General features: G+C 39.3%; 2 protein-coding genes across 3 annotated transcripts; both read right to left on the bottom strand.

Moving 5' to 3' along the window:
* Nucleotides 1-2,917: 2,917 nt before the first annotated feature.
* LOC306972868 (group 3 secretory phospholipase A2-like) lies at nt 2,918-9,810 on the bottom strand (the record flags this gene model as incomplete). Its single annotated transcript, XM_079569575.1, has 7 exons — nt 2,918-3,189; nt 3,308-3,424; nt 4,234-4,354; nt 5,698-5,855; nt 8,113-8,247; nt 8,610-8,742; nt 9,339-9,810. The coding sequence occupies 7 exons, from the start codon at nt 9,808-9,810 to the stop codon at nt 3,015-3,017; spliced, it is 1,311 nt and encodes a 436-aa protein (XP_079425701.1). The 3' UTR covers nt 2,918-3,014.
* A 926-nt stretch (nt 9,811-10,736) lies between these two features.
* Nucleotides 10,737-18,313, bottom strand: LOC306962177 (rabphilin-3A-like). Of its 2 annotated transcripts, XM_079555257.1 has the most exons (17): nt 18,171-18,313; nt 17,647-17,768; nt 17,205-17,334; nt 16,975-17,058; nt 16,714-16,897; nt 16,188-16,226; nt 15,249-15,434; nt 14,966-15,121; nt 13,884-13,963; nt 13,668-13,742; nt 13,172-13,281; nt 12,932-13,058; nt 12,784-12,840; nt 12,534-12,688; nt 12,365-12,446; nt 11,946-12,042; nt 10,737-11,868 (listed from the first exon to the last, which is right to left on the bottom strand). In XM_079555257.1, the coding sequence occupies exons 2-17, from the start codon at nt 17,757-17,759 to the stop codon at nt 11,738-11,740; spliced, it is 1,806 nt and encodes a 601-aa protein (XP_079411383.1). In that variant the 5' UTR covers nt 17,760-17,768; nt 18,171-18,313; the 3' UTR covers nt 10,737-11,737. The 2 variants fall into 2 exon arrangements, with proteins under 2 accessions (XP_079411383.1, XP_079411384.1); XM_079555258.1 differs by lacking the exon at nt 16,188-16,226.
* Between the last annotated feature and the right edge of the window lie 1,373 nt (nt 18,314-19,686).

The following is a 19,686-nucleotide window of genomic DNA, read 5'->3' as shown; positions in this document are numbered from 1 at the left end:
TAAAAGCTGTCAAATATTCATGAGGGATGATAAGGATGCCCCTTGAACCCTGTGTTAATTTCGTCTTCAAAGTGGTGTTTTTGACGACTATAATTGATTAGAGTGAACCTGCCCCCCCATCACACTCAAATTTAAATGAAAAATATGTCAATCGTTTGTGCTGTTTTGTGCTGTAAAAATCTCCGTTTGTGCTGTTATCTTTTTTGAGATATTGATGATGTTTTTTGCATGCAGTGTGTGTTGCCGTGCGCCTCTGACACGTGCGCGCGCCTCAGAGGAGGACGAGGGTGAACGCCTCAGCAGGGGTGTCAAACATACGGCCCGCGGGCCTGATCCGGCCCGCGAGATGATTTGATCCGGCCCCTGCCCTGTAGAGCATAAATTCCAGAGTATGTCAAAAAAAAAAAAAAGTAAGTCTAGCCCATTCCTGTGCGGAGTTATGAATTTTTAAAGAATAACCAGAATGCTCATTCTAGCCACTAGGGGGCATTAAATAAAAAAAAAAGGATAGAATTCCACACGTGTCCAGCAGAGGGCACTGACATAATAAGAGCTCAGGATATGAACAACACATTATATAGCCATGTGGTAAATGGACAGTCTGCCCCAGGGCGGCTGTGGCTTCAATAAATGTTTACCACCACCAAGTAAATGAATAATGACTTCTGCACTTTCAGGAACTTGTGACACAGGCTTGTAAAGTGCAATACAAGTGTAAGCCTTTTGCAGTATAAACCAAATACGGACGGACAATCAAAAGTGTCTTTTTCTTTCTTTTATTTTAACATCCTTGTAGACAGACAGACATACAAACAATGAATAAAATGTGCTTTTAAAGGTAGAAGGACTCCACCCAGAGCGGCTCATTGGAAGCGCCGTCTGGGAGGAGCGCAGGTCTGGTAGGAGCGCTCGCTTTGCGCAGCATGGGCTGAGAAGCAGCAACAAAGCCGTTGTCATTGATGAAGCTACAGTCAAGTTGGGGCTTTGATCAAATCACAGCTTATTATTATTCATTTATTGGAAACATTTTCTCTATTATATGTGGCCCGCGACCCGCACTGGGAGCTGAATTTCGGCCCGCGACCCAAAATGAGTTTGACACCCCTGCTCTAAAGTTTGTATTAGTTTAAAAACCGAACCAGCACAAACGGAAATCTTCACAGCACAAAAAAGCACAGATGTAGAGGAAGTGGTCACACCTTTTGTACCCGTTTTGGAACTTTATAACGAGCAGGGTGACCTCAGATCTGACCAATAAAACAATCATTAATATCTCAAAAACGATAACAGCACAAAACAGCAGAAACGTAGCACAAACGATTTACATATTTTTCATTTAAATTTGAGTATGATGGGTGGCCAGGTTCACGCTAATCTAAAATTGGACTAAAACTAAATTAGTAGTTTTTCATGAGCTATGACTGTGACTAAAATGTCCAGATATTTTAGTCGACTAAAATAAGACTAGATAAAAATGAAAAGGAGAGACTAAAATCATCCAAACTTCTATTGACAGTCTGAAAGAGCCTCAGATGATGTAAATTCTCTGCCAATATATGAACCATATGACTTTAACTCTCACTTCAGTATGATAGCTACCAAACAGCTCTGAGCTTTGTTCATGTGGAGCAGCTCCATGAAGCAGAGGAACAAGATTAAATATGATTATAATGAATATTATAAATGCAAAGTCGACTAAATTTACCTGCAATTTTAGTAAACTAAATCTGGACTAAAATTTAAGATATTTTTTTGACTAAATCTCGACTAAAATTTAAATACATTTTCGTCAAAAGACTAAAACTAAATTAAAATATGTTGCTTGAACCAACTTTAAGTTATACTAGCCTGCTAAAAGTGACCGATCTCTTTTATTACTGTGTACTCATGAATACATGTGATGAATGGATAAATGTGACAGGCCTATGTGTATAATCTACCATCCATAATGCCGAATCTGTGTTTCAATCATTTTATAAGTTCTGATTTGATGTGGACTAAAGATTTTGTGGTCTGTTATTCACCCTGCAAAACTGACCTTCAAATTCAAAATGTAGCCTTATATACCTAATTTTAGGAAATAGGACAGGCATGCAACCTTTGATTTTAGAGCCACGTGGGTTTCTTTCCCTGCTCTTGTGGCTATTTTGAAAGGTGCTCTGATCAAGTCCTTTGCCCTGATTTGGTTAAGCTTTTGTCCTTTATCTTGTCTTCATCTAGTCAGTGTGAGAGGTAGAAACCTTGGTGTCGCTGACGAAGCCTTTTGGATGTGAGGTTAAAAGTCCTACACTTAAACTTTAGAAGACAGAAGATGACTCAAGAATCTTCATCAAGATGGACAACTCCTGTTCGACTGAGAGCCAACACAGATACTTTTTTCCTGGTGTAATCTAAAGGCAGCCACATCTTGGTTTGGCGCTGGTGTCGTCCAGTTTCAGTCCTCGAGTTCACTATAAGCATGCTAATTAATATTGGGTGACTCTTTACATATAGGCTCTTTGCGTCAAAAAGGTTGCATTATTTTCATACTGTAGTTAAATGTAGCAAGACAAGTATAAAGCTTGTAAATAATACCTCTTAAAGTAATTGAACTACTTCCAGGTTGTCTACAAATGACTATGGAATAGACCGTCAATAGTCATTCAACAGAAGTTCATAAAAAATAAATTATTAGTACATGAGCAAACATTCCAGTAAATACTGTAAATATTGTAAGAAGAGCAGGTGAGTGGGTGAGTGTGAAAAACATTTACATTAGCAATGAACACTGTAGCTAGCCCTAAAAAAAACGGTACCATGGGTAAGGTTACCGAGGCACTCAGATTGAAATTAAAATGTCTTTATTCCAAATGGGAAGCTAGCACGTTTTGACCAGAGGTGATCTTTTACAGGGCAATAAATATTGTAGCATCTGAAAGAAAGAACAACCTCAGGTTCTATCTGTAACAAGGAAAAATACTGCCAAAAATGTCAAGCTTATAAAATTCTTTGTTGATGTGCAGAGTGGCTTATAATCATGTGAGCGGCGCCATAGCTCCTTTTCTCAGCCTTAGGCATCGCTTATAAAGCTGTACAGAAATCCTTCCTTTTCTGAGCTTGCCTGAATTTCGCACCCCAGCAATGTCATTTTGCTCTGTCTTCTTAAGTGCTTGAAGTAGGTCAGAGGCTTTACTGAAGCCCCTAGAGCAGCTGAAAAAGAGAAAAGAATGACAAATATACAATTGAAACCAATAGGCTAAATATGTTAATGTGTGCATCTGCTGTAACTGCATCTACCTGTATTCAACAAACTAGGTTGTTTACAAACCTCTTTCTGCTCCAGCATTTTTTCCTTTTTCGTAGTTTGAAACAATTTACAGAGACTAAATCCATAAGGAAAGAAAGGACTGATGATTGTTTCAAGTTTTGTATCTCTAGAGCCAAACTGTAAAACACACAGGGAAATAATGCATAAACATACAAACACATCAAAGTTTTGTAATAGTAACAAGTAGTTTAGTTTGTATTTTTACTAAAACTAAAACTAAATGAGCTGAGTTGCACCCATTAATTTCAGTTCCTCCAGCTTCCCTCCCTCTTTTTGTGACCAACCAGGGTTCTGTGTCCCAGAGATGAAGGTGCAGTGTCTGAAGTGTGAATATCAACCTAAGAACTGGGTGGTGAAGATGCTGAACCTGGTAGGAGTTTGTCATAAACCACAGTGAAAAAAGTTCTGTACCAACATGGGCTGAGAGGGTCCTCTGCTAAGAAGACACCCTTGCTCCAAAAGAAACATCAAAAAGCAAGATTGGAGTTTGCACATCAGGATAAAGACTTTAATTTTTGGAGACAAATCCTGTGCAAAGCTGAAAAGGCATGTGCACCAAGGTGGCTACAAATGTGTCTCAGATACACCAGTTCCGTTTGGAGGAATGGACCAATATTTCTGACAACTATTGTGAGAAGCTTGTGGAAGGAAATCCAAAACGTTTGACGTCATACAGTTTAAAGGCAATGCTACCAAATATTAATGAAATGTATGTAAACTTTTGGTTTTGTAAAAAGTAATATAAAACCCCGTAGAAAATTCTCTGTCTCATTTTCCTGGCATTTTACAAATAGACATCATTTTGAAAATTCTAATTGACTTACAAAAAAAAGTAAAAGTAAATTCGGGCTTCAAGTCAGACCAGACAGTGACAAAAAAAGTGTATGTAAACATCTGGTTCCCACTGTAGGTTTTAAAGTGATTACCGTTTGGTGCAGGTACAGTGATAAGCAGGCTTTGTGTCCAAATTCTTCAGGCCAAACCTTTTCTTCAGTGGAGGTATTTTGTATCTGCATTCATCCAGATGTTTCAGGCTTTCACAAAGATCTGTGATAAAAAAAAAAGTTTTAAAAAGTAATAAATAAATAGAGGAGCAGACAAAAAAAGACCAAAATAAATAGACTTTTAAAGTTAAAAAATATAATAGACAACAAAATACACATCAATGTGATAACATTGTCACATTGTATTGGGATGGAAATATGGTACCTTGAAGAGTAATAATAACGTGGTAATAACATTAACTACGACATGCAAAAAGAACTCAAACTAATAGATGTGGGATGCCACCCAGGCCAGTTCTACACCTTTTCTAATCAGCGCAACAGTTTCTAGCAGTGCTAGCATAAGTGCACAAGGGTTTTCTAATCATTAATTACCCTCGAATATGATAAGCGAACACGATGTAGAACACTGGAGCGATGGAACCTCTGCACACCTATGTAGGTATTCAATTAAAAATCACCAGTTTCCAGCTAGAATAGAAATTCACAATCTCTAGTCTGTATTTCTGATTAGTTTAATGTGATCTTCACTGAAAAGGCAGTGCTTTTCAAAAATAAGGACATTTTAAGTGACCTCAAACTTTTATATACATATACAATATATACGTTTTCTTGTATCGTGTGTGTGGGCACCTGGTGCATATACTTATTTCCTTTGTGCCAATAATAAATTTGAACCTTGAACCTAATTAATTTCATAGCAATAGGATTAGTCATAAACCTAAGTTTAACCCAGTATAAAGACTGCAAGAGTATTATAGAAATGGCTGCAAATGCATAATCCCTTGTAACCTCTAGTCATGCTCTTTGAGCCATGTTTTACTCAGCTGTAAAGTAAAGTGCAACCCAATAATTAATTTACGAGACAATGGAAACGCATCTTACCTGTTTTATTATCGGTAAGTAATGTTTTATTTTGTTTGGTGTCCATGTCTCCACTGTTGGGTAAGTTATTAGTTGCTCGTGCTGTCAAAGGAGTTAAAGGTTCAGCTGTAGTTGCATTGTCTGCGAAGCCTCTTGTTGGTTTTACAGGGAAAGTACTGGTCACATGGTATTTTTTGTTTTGGGATTGAAAAGATGAAAGTTGGTGCCCTTTGACCCTTGTGCTTGCTGTAGCTCTTGAGAACTGTCGGGCATCTGGTCGTTTAGATGATAGAGCTGTGGTTGGAGCGATGGATGTTGCTTTCACATAACGGTTAGCTGTAATCAAAACTGCACCGTGAACAGACAAACTCTTCAGCCCCTTTGTTTTACACGAAATGTCAGTTTCCGGAGAAGGGATTTGTAGGTGTGGAGCCACGATAGATTGTTTTCCATTGTTTCTTCTGTAGCCATGTTTTCTCATGCGAAAGAAAGTGTCTCCTCTGGGTGGGTCCTTAGAATTACCTTGCCTTGGTTTCTGTCTAGATGGCTTGATGCTTTGGATTCCAGCCGACAGACGAGTCTTGCTGCTGTCACTCTTTTCTGATTTGCTTGTAAAAGAAGAGTTAAGGTAGATTGGCTTTTTAAAGATGGCATAGGGAGCCTCTTGTGTCACCTTGCACCTGTAAAATATAAACATGCATTAGCATTGTTATCTATAGTTCTTTGTATTGAGGCTGGGCAATACGACAATAAAAGCCAAATCGTAATCTGATCCCTGTAATGATCTGCTTTTTTGCTGATTTAAAGTTTAAAGAGGGGGTATTATGCTTTTTTCAGCCACATAGCACCAGTCTATAGGACACTACAATGATGACGAAACCTTCTGTTGGTCTGTCAATGCAGTAAATTAGAATAACTGCCTTGTATAAAATTGCTCTTTCAAAATGGCGTTAGCAAATGACTTGAAATAGGCCTCTGTCTCTTTAAAAACCTCTGACCCTTTCCGACACGCCCCCTCCACACGCTGTCTGTGGCATCACAACAACACTCCGCTCGTTGTCTCAAGTATTGAAACTACGATCGGTGCATTTTAATTTTTATTGTTGGAAAGGAGCTACTGTTTATCACTTTGTGAACAATGGCCACACAGGATATTATTTGGAAACAAACCTTCCACACCGGACGCTTGGAAGGGGCTCTTGCCTGAAAAATAACTGCTGTTTGGAGGCTATCTCTTTGCATCTGCCATGCCCTATGGATCTCTAACTATACCCCCATGGACGACACCAGGATCTGCAGGAGCCCATACCATTCAAAGACGGACATTATCTGTGCAGGTGGACAATGGTTTTTCGAGGTTACCCGTTAGCTTGTTATAATCGACTACAGCTCATTGTTGATGAAAAGTCTGTAATAAACCACAAATGTGTAAAGCCAGGCTCATTGTGTGATCATCGTAAAGGCTGCTTCGAGTAGTTGCTGCTTTATTGACGTTATTTGTGCATAATATGCTGCCTGTTTTCAATGAATGTTGTGAAGGTGAAGGTTGTTAGCTTGTCGCGGCTAATAGTGCCTTAGCTCCGAGAGAAAACCACTCGGCTACGACTCACTGTAGATGAAATGTGAGCAATAAACTACGAAATCAACAAGCCAGGCTCCGTGTGTCATCATCATAAAGGCTGCTTCAAGTAGTTGCCTGTTTTAGTGACGTTTTCAATGCATAATATGCTTGTATTCAGTGAATTTTCCCGTTAGCTTGTCGCGGCTAGCTTGTTAGCTCCGGGAGAAAACCACTCGGCTATGACCCATTGTAGATGAAATGTGAGCAATAAACTTCCAAATCAACAAGCCTGGCTCCGTGTGTGATCATTGTTAAACGGTTCTTTATGTGTGTGGTGGTTTTATTGACTTTATTTGTGCATATTTCTCGTTTCCACGTGATGACTCGAGGTTTAGCTTAGCATTAGCTTTCTCCGGAGGCTCTGTGCATCATCAAGGCCCAGCGCAGAACCAGACACTGAAATAAGTGTTCTTGTCACCGGTTTGAATCCTGGGTGTTTCGGTAACAGAAACACTGATGTGTGTCTTTGTAAAAGTCTGCTGTGGCTCCGGTTCACAACACATGAAGCTAATCCTCCATGATGACTCTGTTTACATCTTAGGGCTAGACACTGCGGGGAGGGGGTTCTGCTGAGGAGCAGTGGTTGGTTACTCGGCTGGTGACGAAAGGTCGGAGGCGTATCCTGGAGGTCGGAGGCGTTTCCTGAAGGAATCAGGCGTTTTATCCCTAAAATGGCCGCCATCGGAGTTTTTACAGATTACTCGAAAATACGTGAATGTGCCAAGGCAACACTTCAGGCATGGTTTTAATGAGGGAATGACTTAATAACATGATGTAAAGCTTGAAAAAGTCGATTTTGCATAATAGGCCCCCTTTAAAGCAGCTCTATGCTCAAATACAGACTCCCCACTCACTGATTCTGCTGCTTGGCCTCGACAAGGACTGAGCGAAGGACAGGGGGATTTAAGCAATCATGGTGAAGTGGGAACTTTCAGCTCCACTTGCAAATTAGAAAGAACAGCAATTCTATATGCTGCAATTTTCTCAAAACAATAATTATAGTGATATACACATGGAAATTAACATCTTGGATTATTGCCATTATGACATAGTTTCTAAATGCAGATCATAAAGGGCATTTTATAAACCTACTGAAAAAAGCAATGGTGATTGGTGTCAATGTGTGGCAGTATACACGTTATAACAAGCAAAATGCTTAAAGGTTTTGAGCATGTCAACTATGTTTCAGGCCATATCATCAGGGAGGATTGAAACCTGTGCTCTCTTCCAGTGACAAATTATTTAAATTACTATACATTTCATATCACAGTCTGTTTTGTAAGTAAATAGATAAATAAAATGTTGCAGTTCCTTACATTCCCCACCAGTACAACTCAGTGCATCTCTTTTGGACTTTGAGCTCAAAGCACGGCACTTTCATTACTGTGAAAAAGCTGTATTGTACCATGCTGGATATTGTGTCATTCACATTCAGAAGGCACTGCCGAAACCTTGAGAGGGGGATGGACAAACAGATGTTACAAAATCAGTTACATTTTCGTCATAATTTTAGTCATTAATAAATCTGATATATAGTGAACAGAACTCTACATGTAGTGCATCAGACGCATAGGTCAGAAAATATAAGCCAGAAAAACTAGCATTCACGGTCATGTTGTCTTTCAACACACAAATGATAGACAATACCTGTGAGCAGCAGTTGTCCACTAATTTTAAATTTTAAAATGTATTTATGTAAACTACATATAACTTAGACAAAACCGAATGTTAAATAGCCTATGACAGAAGGGACAGGAGCTGCTACATGCAGAGATTTCTTAACTAACTCAGTGACTGAGGCAGAAGCACCCACCTCTGGTCACAATCGCAGTGGGACACGGTGAAAAAGTTTGGATTAAACACTCCATAATTCACAGTAAAAGCAGGAATGATGTGATGGCAGTGGTCATGCTCTCGGCAGCATCTATCTGCGCTCTCAAACATGCCTGTAATGAGAGAGATTACATCACTTTTTGTTGATGAATTATATAAGGGAATGCATCTGCAAACAAAACATCTCACAATCGCATGTTTATTCTTTATACTTTTATTTTTTATAAGAGATTTTATCACTGTCCCACTGTACCAATATGCTATTGGTAAAGTGCTGCACATCAGACAAAGGTCCATCATGGCCCTTTCTCACACTACAGTTAGAATAACCATTAGAATGGTTATTATTATTCATAACTTCTTCACATATTCATAAAAGTAGTTACTATAGTACTACAACTATAGTACTACAATAATATTAATGATTTTGAATGCAAAATCACCATTTTAATAGTGTCCCACTTTACCAATAGCACCTCGAAAAATGTGTCATTCGGCTAACATGTTTGGGGCAAAATTAGAACTTCTGTGTTAAATATTTGATTTTTTCCCTCCAGTAAAATAGACTTCTAAAGCTGTATAATATTAAAGCCTTTTTTATTCCAAACAAAAAAGGAGGTGCAAACTGAATTTTCAAAAGGTGTCCCACTTTACCCATATTCATCCTACATAGGCTACTTCTTAGTGCTTCTTAGAAGTCTTAACTCACCAAGTTCATCAAATCCAAAAGCCTTGCTCCCGGTTCCACACCACAGTGTTCCTGGGAAAATCCAGGAGCGCTTCCTTCGCAACTTTCCATCTCCTTTAGTGGCGCTGTGATCGCCATTGGGCGCATCAGTCTTGATACAAGGCGCATTTGGGGATAGTATGTTTAAGTTAAACCTTTGAGTGAGACGCTCATCCTCATTGCTCCTGTTGCAAAACGTGCGATAGTTTTCAATGGCCAGAGGATTGGCACGCACTTCGCAAGACGTTAGATGTACGTCGGACCAAAACGTGGCGTACAGGAGCAAACCTGTGTCCTCCTCGCGAACAAATGTCACGCGCACGTTGCTTTGCCCCAAATAGCTTGCTCTGACACAAGATACGGTTCCAAAGCCCTTTGCATTTTGTAATTTACACAGTATGATCATTTGTAGACTAAGTATATTTTGTAGAAATACAACCAATTTAACTTGCATTTCAATATGTGACAGTGCACAATAAACCAGGTGAAGTTAATAACGTCCAATAAGAAAAGAATCGCAGCTGCGCGTTATCCCGTGTCTCAGTCAAAGAAAAAGTGTGAGAAAGGCATGTATGCCCGGGGCAAAAGTCTGTGATTGGTCCCGAGATGGAAAATGGCGTGATGGTGCGTAGACTCAGGTGATGTTTATACTTGCCTCTCCTTTTATATCAAAGCTCGCATTTTTTCTTCTTCTTGCCCATTGGTGTTATAACTATCCAGGCCGACCGGGTCAGCTGGTTTGGAGACAGTACTCAGTAGTTCATGATTAGAACGCAGAACTTTTTTGGTTTCAATAATATATTTTATTGTTCTGTGTAAACTCTGCAAAATGTTTACATGCAATGTAGTCTGCAAACGTATCTTTCAATGCATGCACTATTTATTTACATTACCAGATAAAACAAACATTCCACTAAACTGGCAGAATCAGCTCACAGAGAAGCCTTTTAAATTATTACATTTTAAGTTAATCACTTAGAAGCTGAATATGAAACAACTCATGATGAACTGGTGCTTTGTTCACAAATCTGTGAACTGATGTGTGAAAAGTAGACACTGGTATGATTTGTACAGTACAGAAAGAGAAATCTGTTACATCTAGACCCAGTTGATGTGTGACCTCTGAGTTCAGACCAGATTCAGATTATACTGTATTACTGTAATCATGCAGAATATGATATTGTTCTGAAGAACCAAGTGAATGTGAAGAGTGTAAACATCTCTAGACTTACAATAGTATTGTAGATCTTTTTTCTTTTCTTATTTTTTACAAAGGCTAGATTATCTTGAACCACAAGACACTTCATGCATAGGGTTATTGTTTTGACAATAACTTGCAAACAGTTGTATAAATTGAGGTCATTCCATTTGTAAGTGTGCTTTTCTTCTTTTTCTGTGATTTCAGAACACACTGAAGCCTCAAATGATTGGCGTGTGGCGGAGGAGACATTGCCCTGCTTTGTGCAAAGTATTGGGATAGAAGCAGGAGGCAACTGCCATAGGCACAGGAGAAACACAAGCACAGTGCATGCAAATAAAGCTGCACTCATGGCACAGCCTATCCTTACTCGACCTTTAGAGCAGAGCAATCCTTTTTTGTAAATCTTGTAAGAAACCTGGCCACATGTATATACGCAGTAGAAAATCTCAGATTTATGAGTCAAGCTAGCAGAAGGCATTAACTTTCACCGCCAATTCTCAGTACTACTGAAATAACATTTAACGTAGTTTTCTTAACAATAAATACTACTCACAAATTAAATTGCCAAATTACATAAAGCCTACTTTATGTGTTATAACCTTAATTTAACACTTATTTAGCTCATGGTCCTCAAATTTATGAATCATCTGAAAATCAGATGACTTTATAGGATCTATTCTAACCTGAGCGATGTATCTTTATGTAAACATTTCTTTATGGAAATATACAGCAAGTAAAGGACAGTGTGTGGTGAGTTGGCATGCGTATAATTCAAATGTTAAACTACAGTGAGGTGACTGATCACTACTTATCACCTTTAAGATGGTTCTTTTGCGTCAGCATATTGCTTTCTTTGTTCAGTGCGAGCGCAATATGACTTTTTCTTTATCTGAGAGTATTAAGTTCAGTACAATAAGTAACATCAATGACAGGCATGACGGTCATTGTGCAGCTATTCATCGATGTATTTCTTCTTGGTTGCATAAAAGAAAATATTTCTATAAGGATTTGTCCCAGACGCAGTTTGGAAAAAGCACAGGCAGAATGATCAGTTATTGTGAGAGGATGTGGAAATCTATTTTGACAGGTGGGAGGAAAAATGTAAAAAGTGCATTAAGATGTGATCATAAACTAAGTTGGGGCAGGCAGATGATGTTCTGGCTCGTGCTGATCGACATGGTTAATCACTGGAGACTTGAATTTCATTTAACAACGTGTGCCAGCGCTCAATCTTCTTGTCCTTATTCTTCAGACATTCGTACCAGTGTTTGAGCTGTTCACCTTTGGCACTAATACCCAGCTGGCATCCCCCTGAAACATGAAATAGATTATCAGGTGATCAGTAGAAAAAACAGTTCTGTAAATTCTGAAGGTTCTGCAATATATACCAATGTAATCATTGGCCTTTCCAATGTCATAGTCCCACACTGATATATCCAGGATCTTCTTGGCAAGTTCACTGTGTTTGATATCGTAGCTGAACTCCTGAATTCAAGCATATCACACAGTAAATATCACATTTAATTATCAACATTTCCAATATGCCCAACATGAGAAAATTATTATTATATTGCAGTATTATAATGAACAACATCAACTGAAAACGTTCCATTTAATATAAGCAAAAATTTAAATCTATTAAAAATGTGTCAATACAACTAACAGTAATATCCTAAATCACTAAATGTCCAAAATGTCTGGAAACGTTTAAGTTTTATTTCAGTTTTTATTGTGTTCTCAGTCAGAACGAAGACCTTAAATATAATTTTATATCAAAATGAAATAAATATAGATCTTAATTACTAACCTCATTATATTCTGGGTTCAGAGTCCTCTTCTTGATTTGAGTTTTGGACTTTCCTTTTTTCCCCATGTCAGGTTTTAGACAACTGCAGTGCGTATAATTGTGTAAAGCAGAATTAATATCAGATGATTTGGGGACACATTTATCATATTATTTTCCTTCCAGGACCTACATTTTGACGTAAGGGTCAGAGTAGCCATTGGCGTCCATCGCAGCAAGATGAACGCAGCGCACAACACCTACGATGAGGCGGTTCAGCTGAGTGCTGTACATGAGAGAGATGAGGATCCTACCACGCTCCTCTGCCTCTCCGCCATCTTTCCCTGTCTGTAAAAGAGACAATTAAAGATGAAAAAGGTATTCCTAACATGAGCACTATTAAACTTCAGTCGTGTTGCAACAGGCCAGATTATAAGCATTGCCTCATCTTCGTAGAGAGCTATGCCCCTGGCCATTCCAGCTGTCGCGGTCTTCTTGGTCTGCACGGAGAATGAGATTACAGCAGGTCAATAACAGACTAAACTAGCCAGAGCAAATCATTGTTTTACTTGGTGACTTCATTACACTCACTGGGACAACTCTCTCGAGACACACATTAAAGGTCTTCTTCTGGTTCATTTTCAGTTTCTTCAGCGCCACTCGGGTTTCTCCAATAAATTCATTATGCCCGAACTTGTCTTCATCGCAAACAGACAGCCTGCAAAAAAAAAAAGTAAATGACAATTACAGACTTGTAATACAGCATAAAACAAGAATTCTTGGCTGTTAACGGTCTGATTTATGGTGAATTCTTTGCGATGCTTTAACTACCTCAGAGTTTTGCGCTGCATGTCATCATCTGTCAGCCCATGATAGGTGAGCGTCTCATTCCACATAGGGTTTCGGGTATTTCTGAGCGTTTTTGTGCGCAGTTTTGTTGACTGACAAGAACAAAGCAAAATGAGAGATGAAGCTTTTAAGAACAGGAAGTGTTTAGACATGTTTCATATCCATACGAGACATATTTGTGGTCTGTAAATCCCTATCCTTCTTGTATCTACATTTTTTATAGAGACTTGTGGAGAATCTGTACATGATCATCTATGACTCATGTTGAACTTAACATGAACTACTGAAACAAATGAACTTGTCTGTAATACAGTATTGCCCTCTTCATACAGCAGGTGGCAGACTTGAGCTTACAGAAACACCCTATTTCCAAACCATGGGGTTCTGATCACTGCCCTCCTTTCTACTTGGCAGGATATTTCAGACTTGAATCTTTTAACATGCTACATTTAAATGGAAAGCAGGTGGTCTCGTTTACCTTACTCGCTCCTGGTAAAAGATGAAGCTTGACATAAGGATCTGCCAGGCCATTTGAGTCCATTGGTTTAAGTCCCTGTAGGCCAGAAGAAGAAAAAAAACATTGTGAGACAAATAATAGGCAGCAATTAGCCTAAAGTGTCACTCAGGTGCATTTAAACACAAAGCTCTTCATTATAACTGTCCCTTTGTGCATGTACAAAGAGTATAATGGTACCTTTGCTTTGAGGATGCTACAATGGAGGCTGTTGCTTTCCTGATCGTAGAGAAGACCAAACTCCAGAGAGCCCAGAGTCGCTGCAAGAGACCCCAACCAACCATTACAATTAACAACAGCGACAGCAACTGGCACTGATGAATAATTTAGTCTATGATTAAATGTCACGCAGTTCACAAATATTACAAGTTATAACACCCAAAAATCCACATATCTCAATAAATCTTGACGTAGGCAGCGCATTTCCATTTGTGGTAGTGGTAAAAATCTCATTAGCACAAATAAGCACAGTAGAGTGGTATTCAAGTCAACAACTCCACAAAGTTGTATGGGAATTGGGTTAAGGAAAACGCTGTAAGAACATTTTTGTTTGCGCACTCAGCACTTAGGGGAGCATATTAATGAAATATTATTTGAACATGCGGCATTCGAGCACAATCTTTTTTGCTTTCATCGTTCTACAGCACTGAGAAATCACTGCAGAAACCAATCTGGCATCTAAAATCCAAGAACAAGCTACTTCTGTTCCTTTCAGGTTTAACACGGGGGACAGGATCAATCCCAAGGGGAATCTGTCACCTTTTAGCTGCAATCATCTGACAGTATTTGCACGGTCTCATATTCTTGGACCTCAATAAAATAAATTAACGCCCCAATCCCAGGAGAGGGAATATAGGCTGTTTGGGCCTGCAGGCTGAGACCATGACAGACATGACACCATTTTTATTTTAAAGCAGTATTATTAAACTAAAACTAACTAAATCAATTAAAATCATGGAAAGGATGTTAAGTTATTATTTCATTGTACCATGACTAATATTTTTTTCCCATTTCCAAGAGAGAGTCAATTGCAATAAAGACAGTACGACTGCTAAAACTGTGAGACCCAACATTCCAAACACAAGTATACACTAAATAAAAGCTATTTATTGATGTTTGCATCAATAATTTACTGTATTCATTTTCTAAAACCAATCTAATCAGAACTAGAAACAAAGGAAGCGCACAAGCGTTCACCACCCACCGACAGATAGGTCTCTGTAGACTTCTTTTAGAGTGAAGAGAGCAGATGGTGTACTCACTGGCTTCATCAGAGTCATAGTCGTTGGCTTCCTCCTCCTCCTCTGGGGGAGGCTGCTGCCGGACTGGAGCGCTGTAGGCTGCGGGCTGCCGCCTCTCCTCTCGAGCAGCAGGGGGCGCTCTTTGCTCAGAGGAGTAGACCCCAGCTTCTCCAGAACCTACAGAGGCAAATAATTATGTGTGAATACAAGTGCAACAAAACAACTGGTGGTGTGATATTTCATGAATGGCTTGATCCTTGGATGAAGACAAGCGTAGGTGTGGATCTTTCAAGTGGTTTCTCACCCTGCTGGGCTGGAGCAGCTGAGGCAGCAGGCTGTGGCCTGGAGCTATGAACAGAGACCATCTTCTTCATCACCACTGGGCTAGACTGTCCTGCCTCTTCAGCACCTGCTCCACCGGTGGCCATGCGTGCTACTGAGGGCTTAGGGGCCACTGGGGGATAACCATCACGGGTCTGTGGAGCTCGACCTTAGAGTAAGCATTCATATAGTATACACAGAACGACTATACATTTGTGACATTTCAGACAGCTACTGCAGTAGAGCTCCCTGGGCATTTCAAACTTTAGGTTTTGCACCACTGTAGCAAAGTCTTTGACCAGCATTCTCTCCGGCAGGCAATGCACTAAACTGGACATGCAGGAACGGTTCTGTCTGCTCCTCTTTATGATCCTGCTGCACATGTAATTATGCTCAAAAAGAAAAATGATATGACTCTTCATGCCAGAAACCCCTGGAGGCTCATCCAAAGTCCCAGCATGCACCTTTCAACAGTTTAATTGAAGCTCTTCACCCTCTCTGCTGCAGTAGTGGGAGGTGCCAAAATTTGGGAGGCAGATAAAAGGGGTAGGAGTATGAGTGGCATGGTTTCAGGGGGATAAATGTCAGTAAAGGTCTAATGCAGACACAGTTGTGCTCAAAAGTTTATATACCCTGGCAGAATTTTAGATTTTATGTTTTATTCAAAGAATATGAAAGATAAAAAAATATATATTCACACAACCACAAACTATGAGTGAAAAAAAAAAAGTTTTATCTTTCATATTCTTTAAAAAAAAAACTGTAAAACAAATTCTGTCAGGGTATGTAAACTTTTGAGCACAACTGTATAAGGCGGCAGGGACTTCAAATAAATAAGGTAAAAGGGAAGATGCTGAGAAATGTACATCACACAAGCATTTCTCAGTTTTAAAGGGTTGGGTATTCTGCTCAGTTAACTTGCCTGGAACTTCCTGCTCAGAGGCAGAAGTTTGGCTTGCATCTAAGTGGCAAAAAAGTAAACCAACTTTTGGGATGATTAACATTTGGATGATACATTACTGCATAGATACATTAATAACTGCTCTATAGGAAAGGTCACAAAAGATATTGCATAGATATATATGGTCAATATATTTAAAAAAAGAAAGGCAAACTTTCAAACATTACCAATGTGATTAGATTTCTAAGGCAAGTTCTGAGGCATTAGCATATGAGAGAAGATTAACTGCTACACTAATACAAGGATATCATACATTTTAGAACACGTTGGTAGGTTTTTTTCATAAATAAATTCCCATAGAGAGTGATTATTATTTTGTTTTTTTCAGAGCACATAATATTGGCTAAATAATTGCAGCCTTTGCGATTTGCTAATTGCGACAATTAAAATTGCACTTTCAATACAATTTAAATGACTTGTCATAAATGTTTCACAACAGTATTGCACAGTTTGAGAAACTATAGCTCTTTAGTAACAATAAACCAACCTGATGGTGGTGGTTGTGTCTGAGGTGCTGCTTCTTTTGGCTGAGGGGCAGGCCCAGGGGGTCCTTTCCTCTCGGCTGCAGCAGCAGAAGCAGGCTCCTCTTGTGGTTTGGATAAAGTCATTGGAGCAGGTAGGAAATGTTTAGGAAAGCCTTTAAAGAACCATGCACCGGACCTCTTCCATACCTGGGTACATAAAAACAAAAGCTTCATTTTGTAATACATTTCCTTGTCTAATTTTTTCATAGCCGGGAGAAGTGTACCTCTCGCTGTTCCCTGCAGATCTTGCACAGCCACACAGCACGTGGCCGGCTGCTACACTGCGTACCACACTTAGTGCACATGCTCTACACAACAGGAAGAAAAACAGAAAGGTTTCCAGCTGTTAACCATTTGCAGAAAAAAACACAACAACAACTGTCAAAGGCAAGGTGCAACAGAGAAGTGAATTTTCTTTTTTGGTGTTTCTATAATTGTCTGACTAATTGCAGACCTTTTTGCAGTCTTCACACACCACTGCGTTGACCCCAGGTGAGCCCAGCTGCTCTCCACACACGAAACAGCGGGACACTCCATCCCCGCACACAGTCTTCTTCATGTCATCCAGGCGATTTATCAAGCGGCTACAACACCCCAAGGAACAAAACACAGTAAGGTGCTGTATCTTTCTTTTTTTCTTTCTTGCCGTGTAGCTGCATGCAACAATATTGTGAAAAGTTAAGTTCTATTTATTGTTTGTTTTCACTGCATACAGTATCATCCATAAATACTCATAATATAGGTTTCTCTTCATCATGTGTAGAAGGAATGAGGTGAACGCATGTGTAACTGTATATTGACCAGCAGAAATCAATTAACTTTTTAGCAATGTTCATTGATATAGTGCTTGACTATATTGTACAGCATATAGCGCAAAAAAACAGATCACATTTTACCCAATCCTCTCTTGTTCCATGGCCTCCATTTTCTCTGCGCGGGCAATTACACCGTTGATAATCTCCTTCTCTTCATCTGTTAGGTCTGGACCCGGACCAGGACCTTGCTGCATGGTCCAGTTCTCCCTATTAGCCAAACAGCCTCCAGTTTAGTTACAACAGCTTTGTCATGTTTATTTATAGGCAAAGTTTGCATGCAATATTGTGCACAAAACTAGGACAAATCAAGACAATAGCGCAGAGGTTCCCAATCTTTTCACTCAAAGTTCCAACTTAGAAATCACATGACCTTCCAAGTACCACCTCGTAGAAAAATTGACATCTGAAGTACCGCCAGGATTAAACAGGTCTAAAAAGAGCCTTATGTGGAGCTGAAGAGTTTGAGAAGCAATGCAATAGTGGACACATATAGATTACCATATTTACACATATATACTTACTGCTCTTTATCACTGTCAGTCAGATGCAAGTAAGGCAAATAAGGCATAATTTAGAGAGTATCGTCCAGATTTCAGGGTCAAAACAAAAACACCTTCTTACCTTGAATGCATGCCTCTTTGTCTATTGTTTGATACCCAACGATCTGAACCTCCACTCATCACAGTGTCGGTCATGGCTGCTTGTCCACAGCCTGCAAACATGTACAAACAAAGATATGCAATATTTACAAAAGGCAATTCATACATTGGTTTGAGCCGCACTGAATAAATGCCTATTTTCTGAATAAGAGGAGGAAATTGGCACCAGATGCATGACTCATGACAGCACAGGAATCCAACTGGCATCTCACCAATATCTTCTCAAATAATCGCTGTCAACTGATGGAGGGTTAAGCAAGGATCCTTTAACCTTTGCTACAACGGCAGAGCCAAAAGACACCGCAATACATCTGATATATGAAATGATTCCCACCGTAAAGTATAATTTTGCATCCTTTAATTGACTGCTTGTCTTGCCAGTTTCCTGTACCAAGAGCTGTCTAAGCAGATGCTACTGCCAAATTTGAAAACTAATCAGCAAGAGATTCACTTTCCAGCTTGTTTGACAAAATTCTGCCCTGCATAATTTCCAGGAAACGGCTTTCAGGCACTGCATTGTACGCCGTAACGATACTACATAGGTGCTGTGAAGCCATACTGTTTCTCTAACAAGGGTGAGATGTTTTTGGTGTAGAGCACAACATTCTCCTGTGTTAAAAATATTGTCCCTGCATTGACCAGAAGGAAAGTGGGTGGTCTTGGCTGTTTCGGTTTCAGTGCTCTCAGATAAGGTCACACACAAAATGGGGGAGGAAAGACCTATTATTTTTGCCAGATAAAATTTTAATGAAACTGCTACCCTGAAAACAAAAACAAAAAACAGTTGCTTGAAATATGGAAGGGGAAGATTGTATTTCTCAGCGACTGCTTTATCATTTGCCTCCTGCTCTTAATCAAGTAAATATATATAACTTTCTCAGGCAGTAACGGTAATATACTGTAATTCACACACCAATACACAATTAATCTATGTAGGAGTAAAGTGCTATTACTGATTGATTAGTTGCACAATGCTTTGCTTAATACAGAATACTATGCAAAAGTTACATAAAAGATATACCGTTTCATGACCTAGATAAAGAGATATTTTCTATGAATAGCACTCATGAGCATGAACTACTTTCTATGCGTTATACTTGTGTTGGATTACATAAAATAGGCACAATAAATGTGGATAATCACAATATCCAAGCAAGTAACAGTACTTGTGCAGTTTATTTGTGTACATAAGACAAGAAGCAAGTCTGGGAACACAATCCAGGACTCATAATCACTGATGTGTCAGCCGCGGTCCAATTGGGAAGTCCGTCTAGTATAAAGTTATGACTTACGTGACCTTATTAAAAATCCTTTGCATTTAATATTGCATCAACTCCAAGGGACAACACAGAAGCAATTTCAGCACTTCTGCCTCACACAAAAAAGGTCTACTGAACGGTACTCTATCTTTCATGCTCTCTAGATCTCCAGATGCAGGTTTAAATCTGGGGTCTGTGGACAT

This window comes from Gobius niger (genome assembly GCF_951799975.1).
Source record: "Gobius niger genome assembly, chromosome: 1".
NCBI classification, from domain to species: domain Eukaryota; kingdom Metazoa; phylum Chordata; class Actinopteri; order Gobiiformes; family Gobiidae; genus Gobius; species Gobius niger.
The sequence above is the reverse complement of the archived record's forward strand: the minus strand, read 5'-3'. Positions and strand labels throughout refer to the sequence as shown.

Excerpts from the sequence above, each read along its gene's own strand:
- LOC306962177 (XM_079555257.1), bottom strand. The coding sequence starts at position 17,759 with ATGCAGCAAGGTCCTGGTCCGGGTCCAGACCTAACAGATGAAGAGAAG. Across the intron at positions 17,059-17,204 it reads TGTGTGAAGACTGCAAAAAG|AGCATGTGCACTAAGTGTGG; the intron begins GTCTGCAATTAG and ends CCTGTTGTGTAG. Across the intron at positions 12,689-12,783 it reads TAGCTCTCTACGAAGATGAG|ACAGGGAAAGATGGCGGAGA; the intron begins GCAATGCTTATA and ends TCTCTTTTACAG.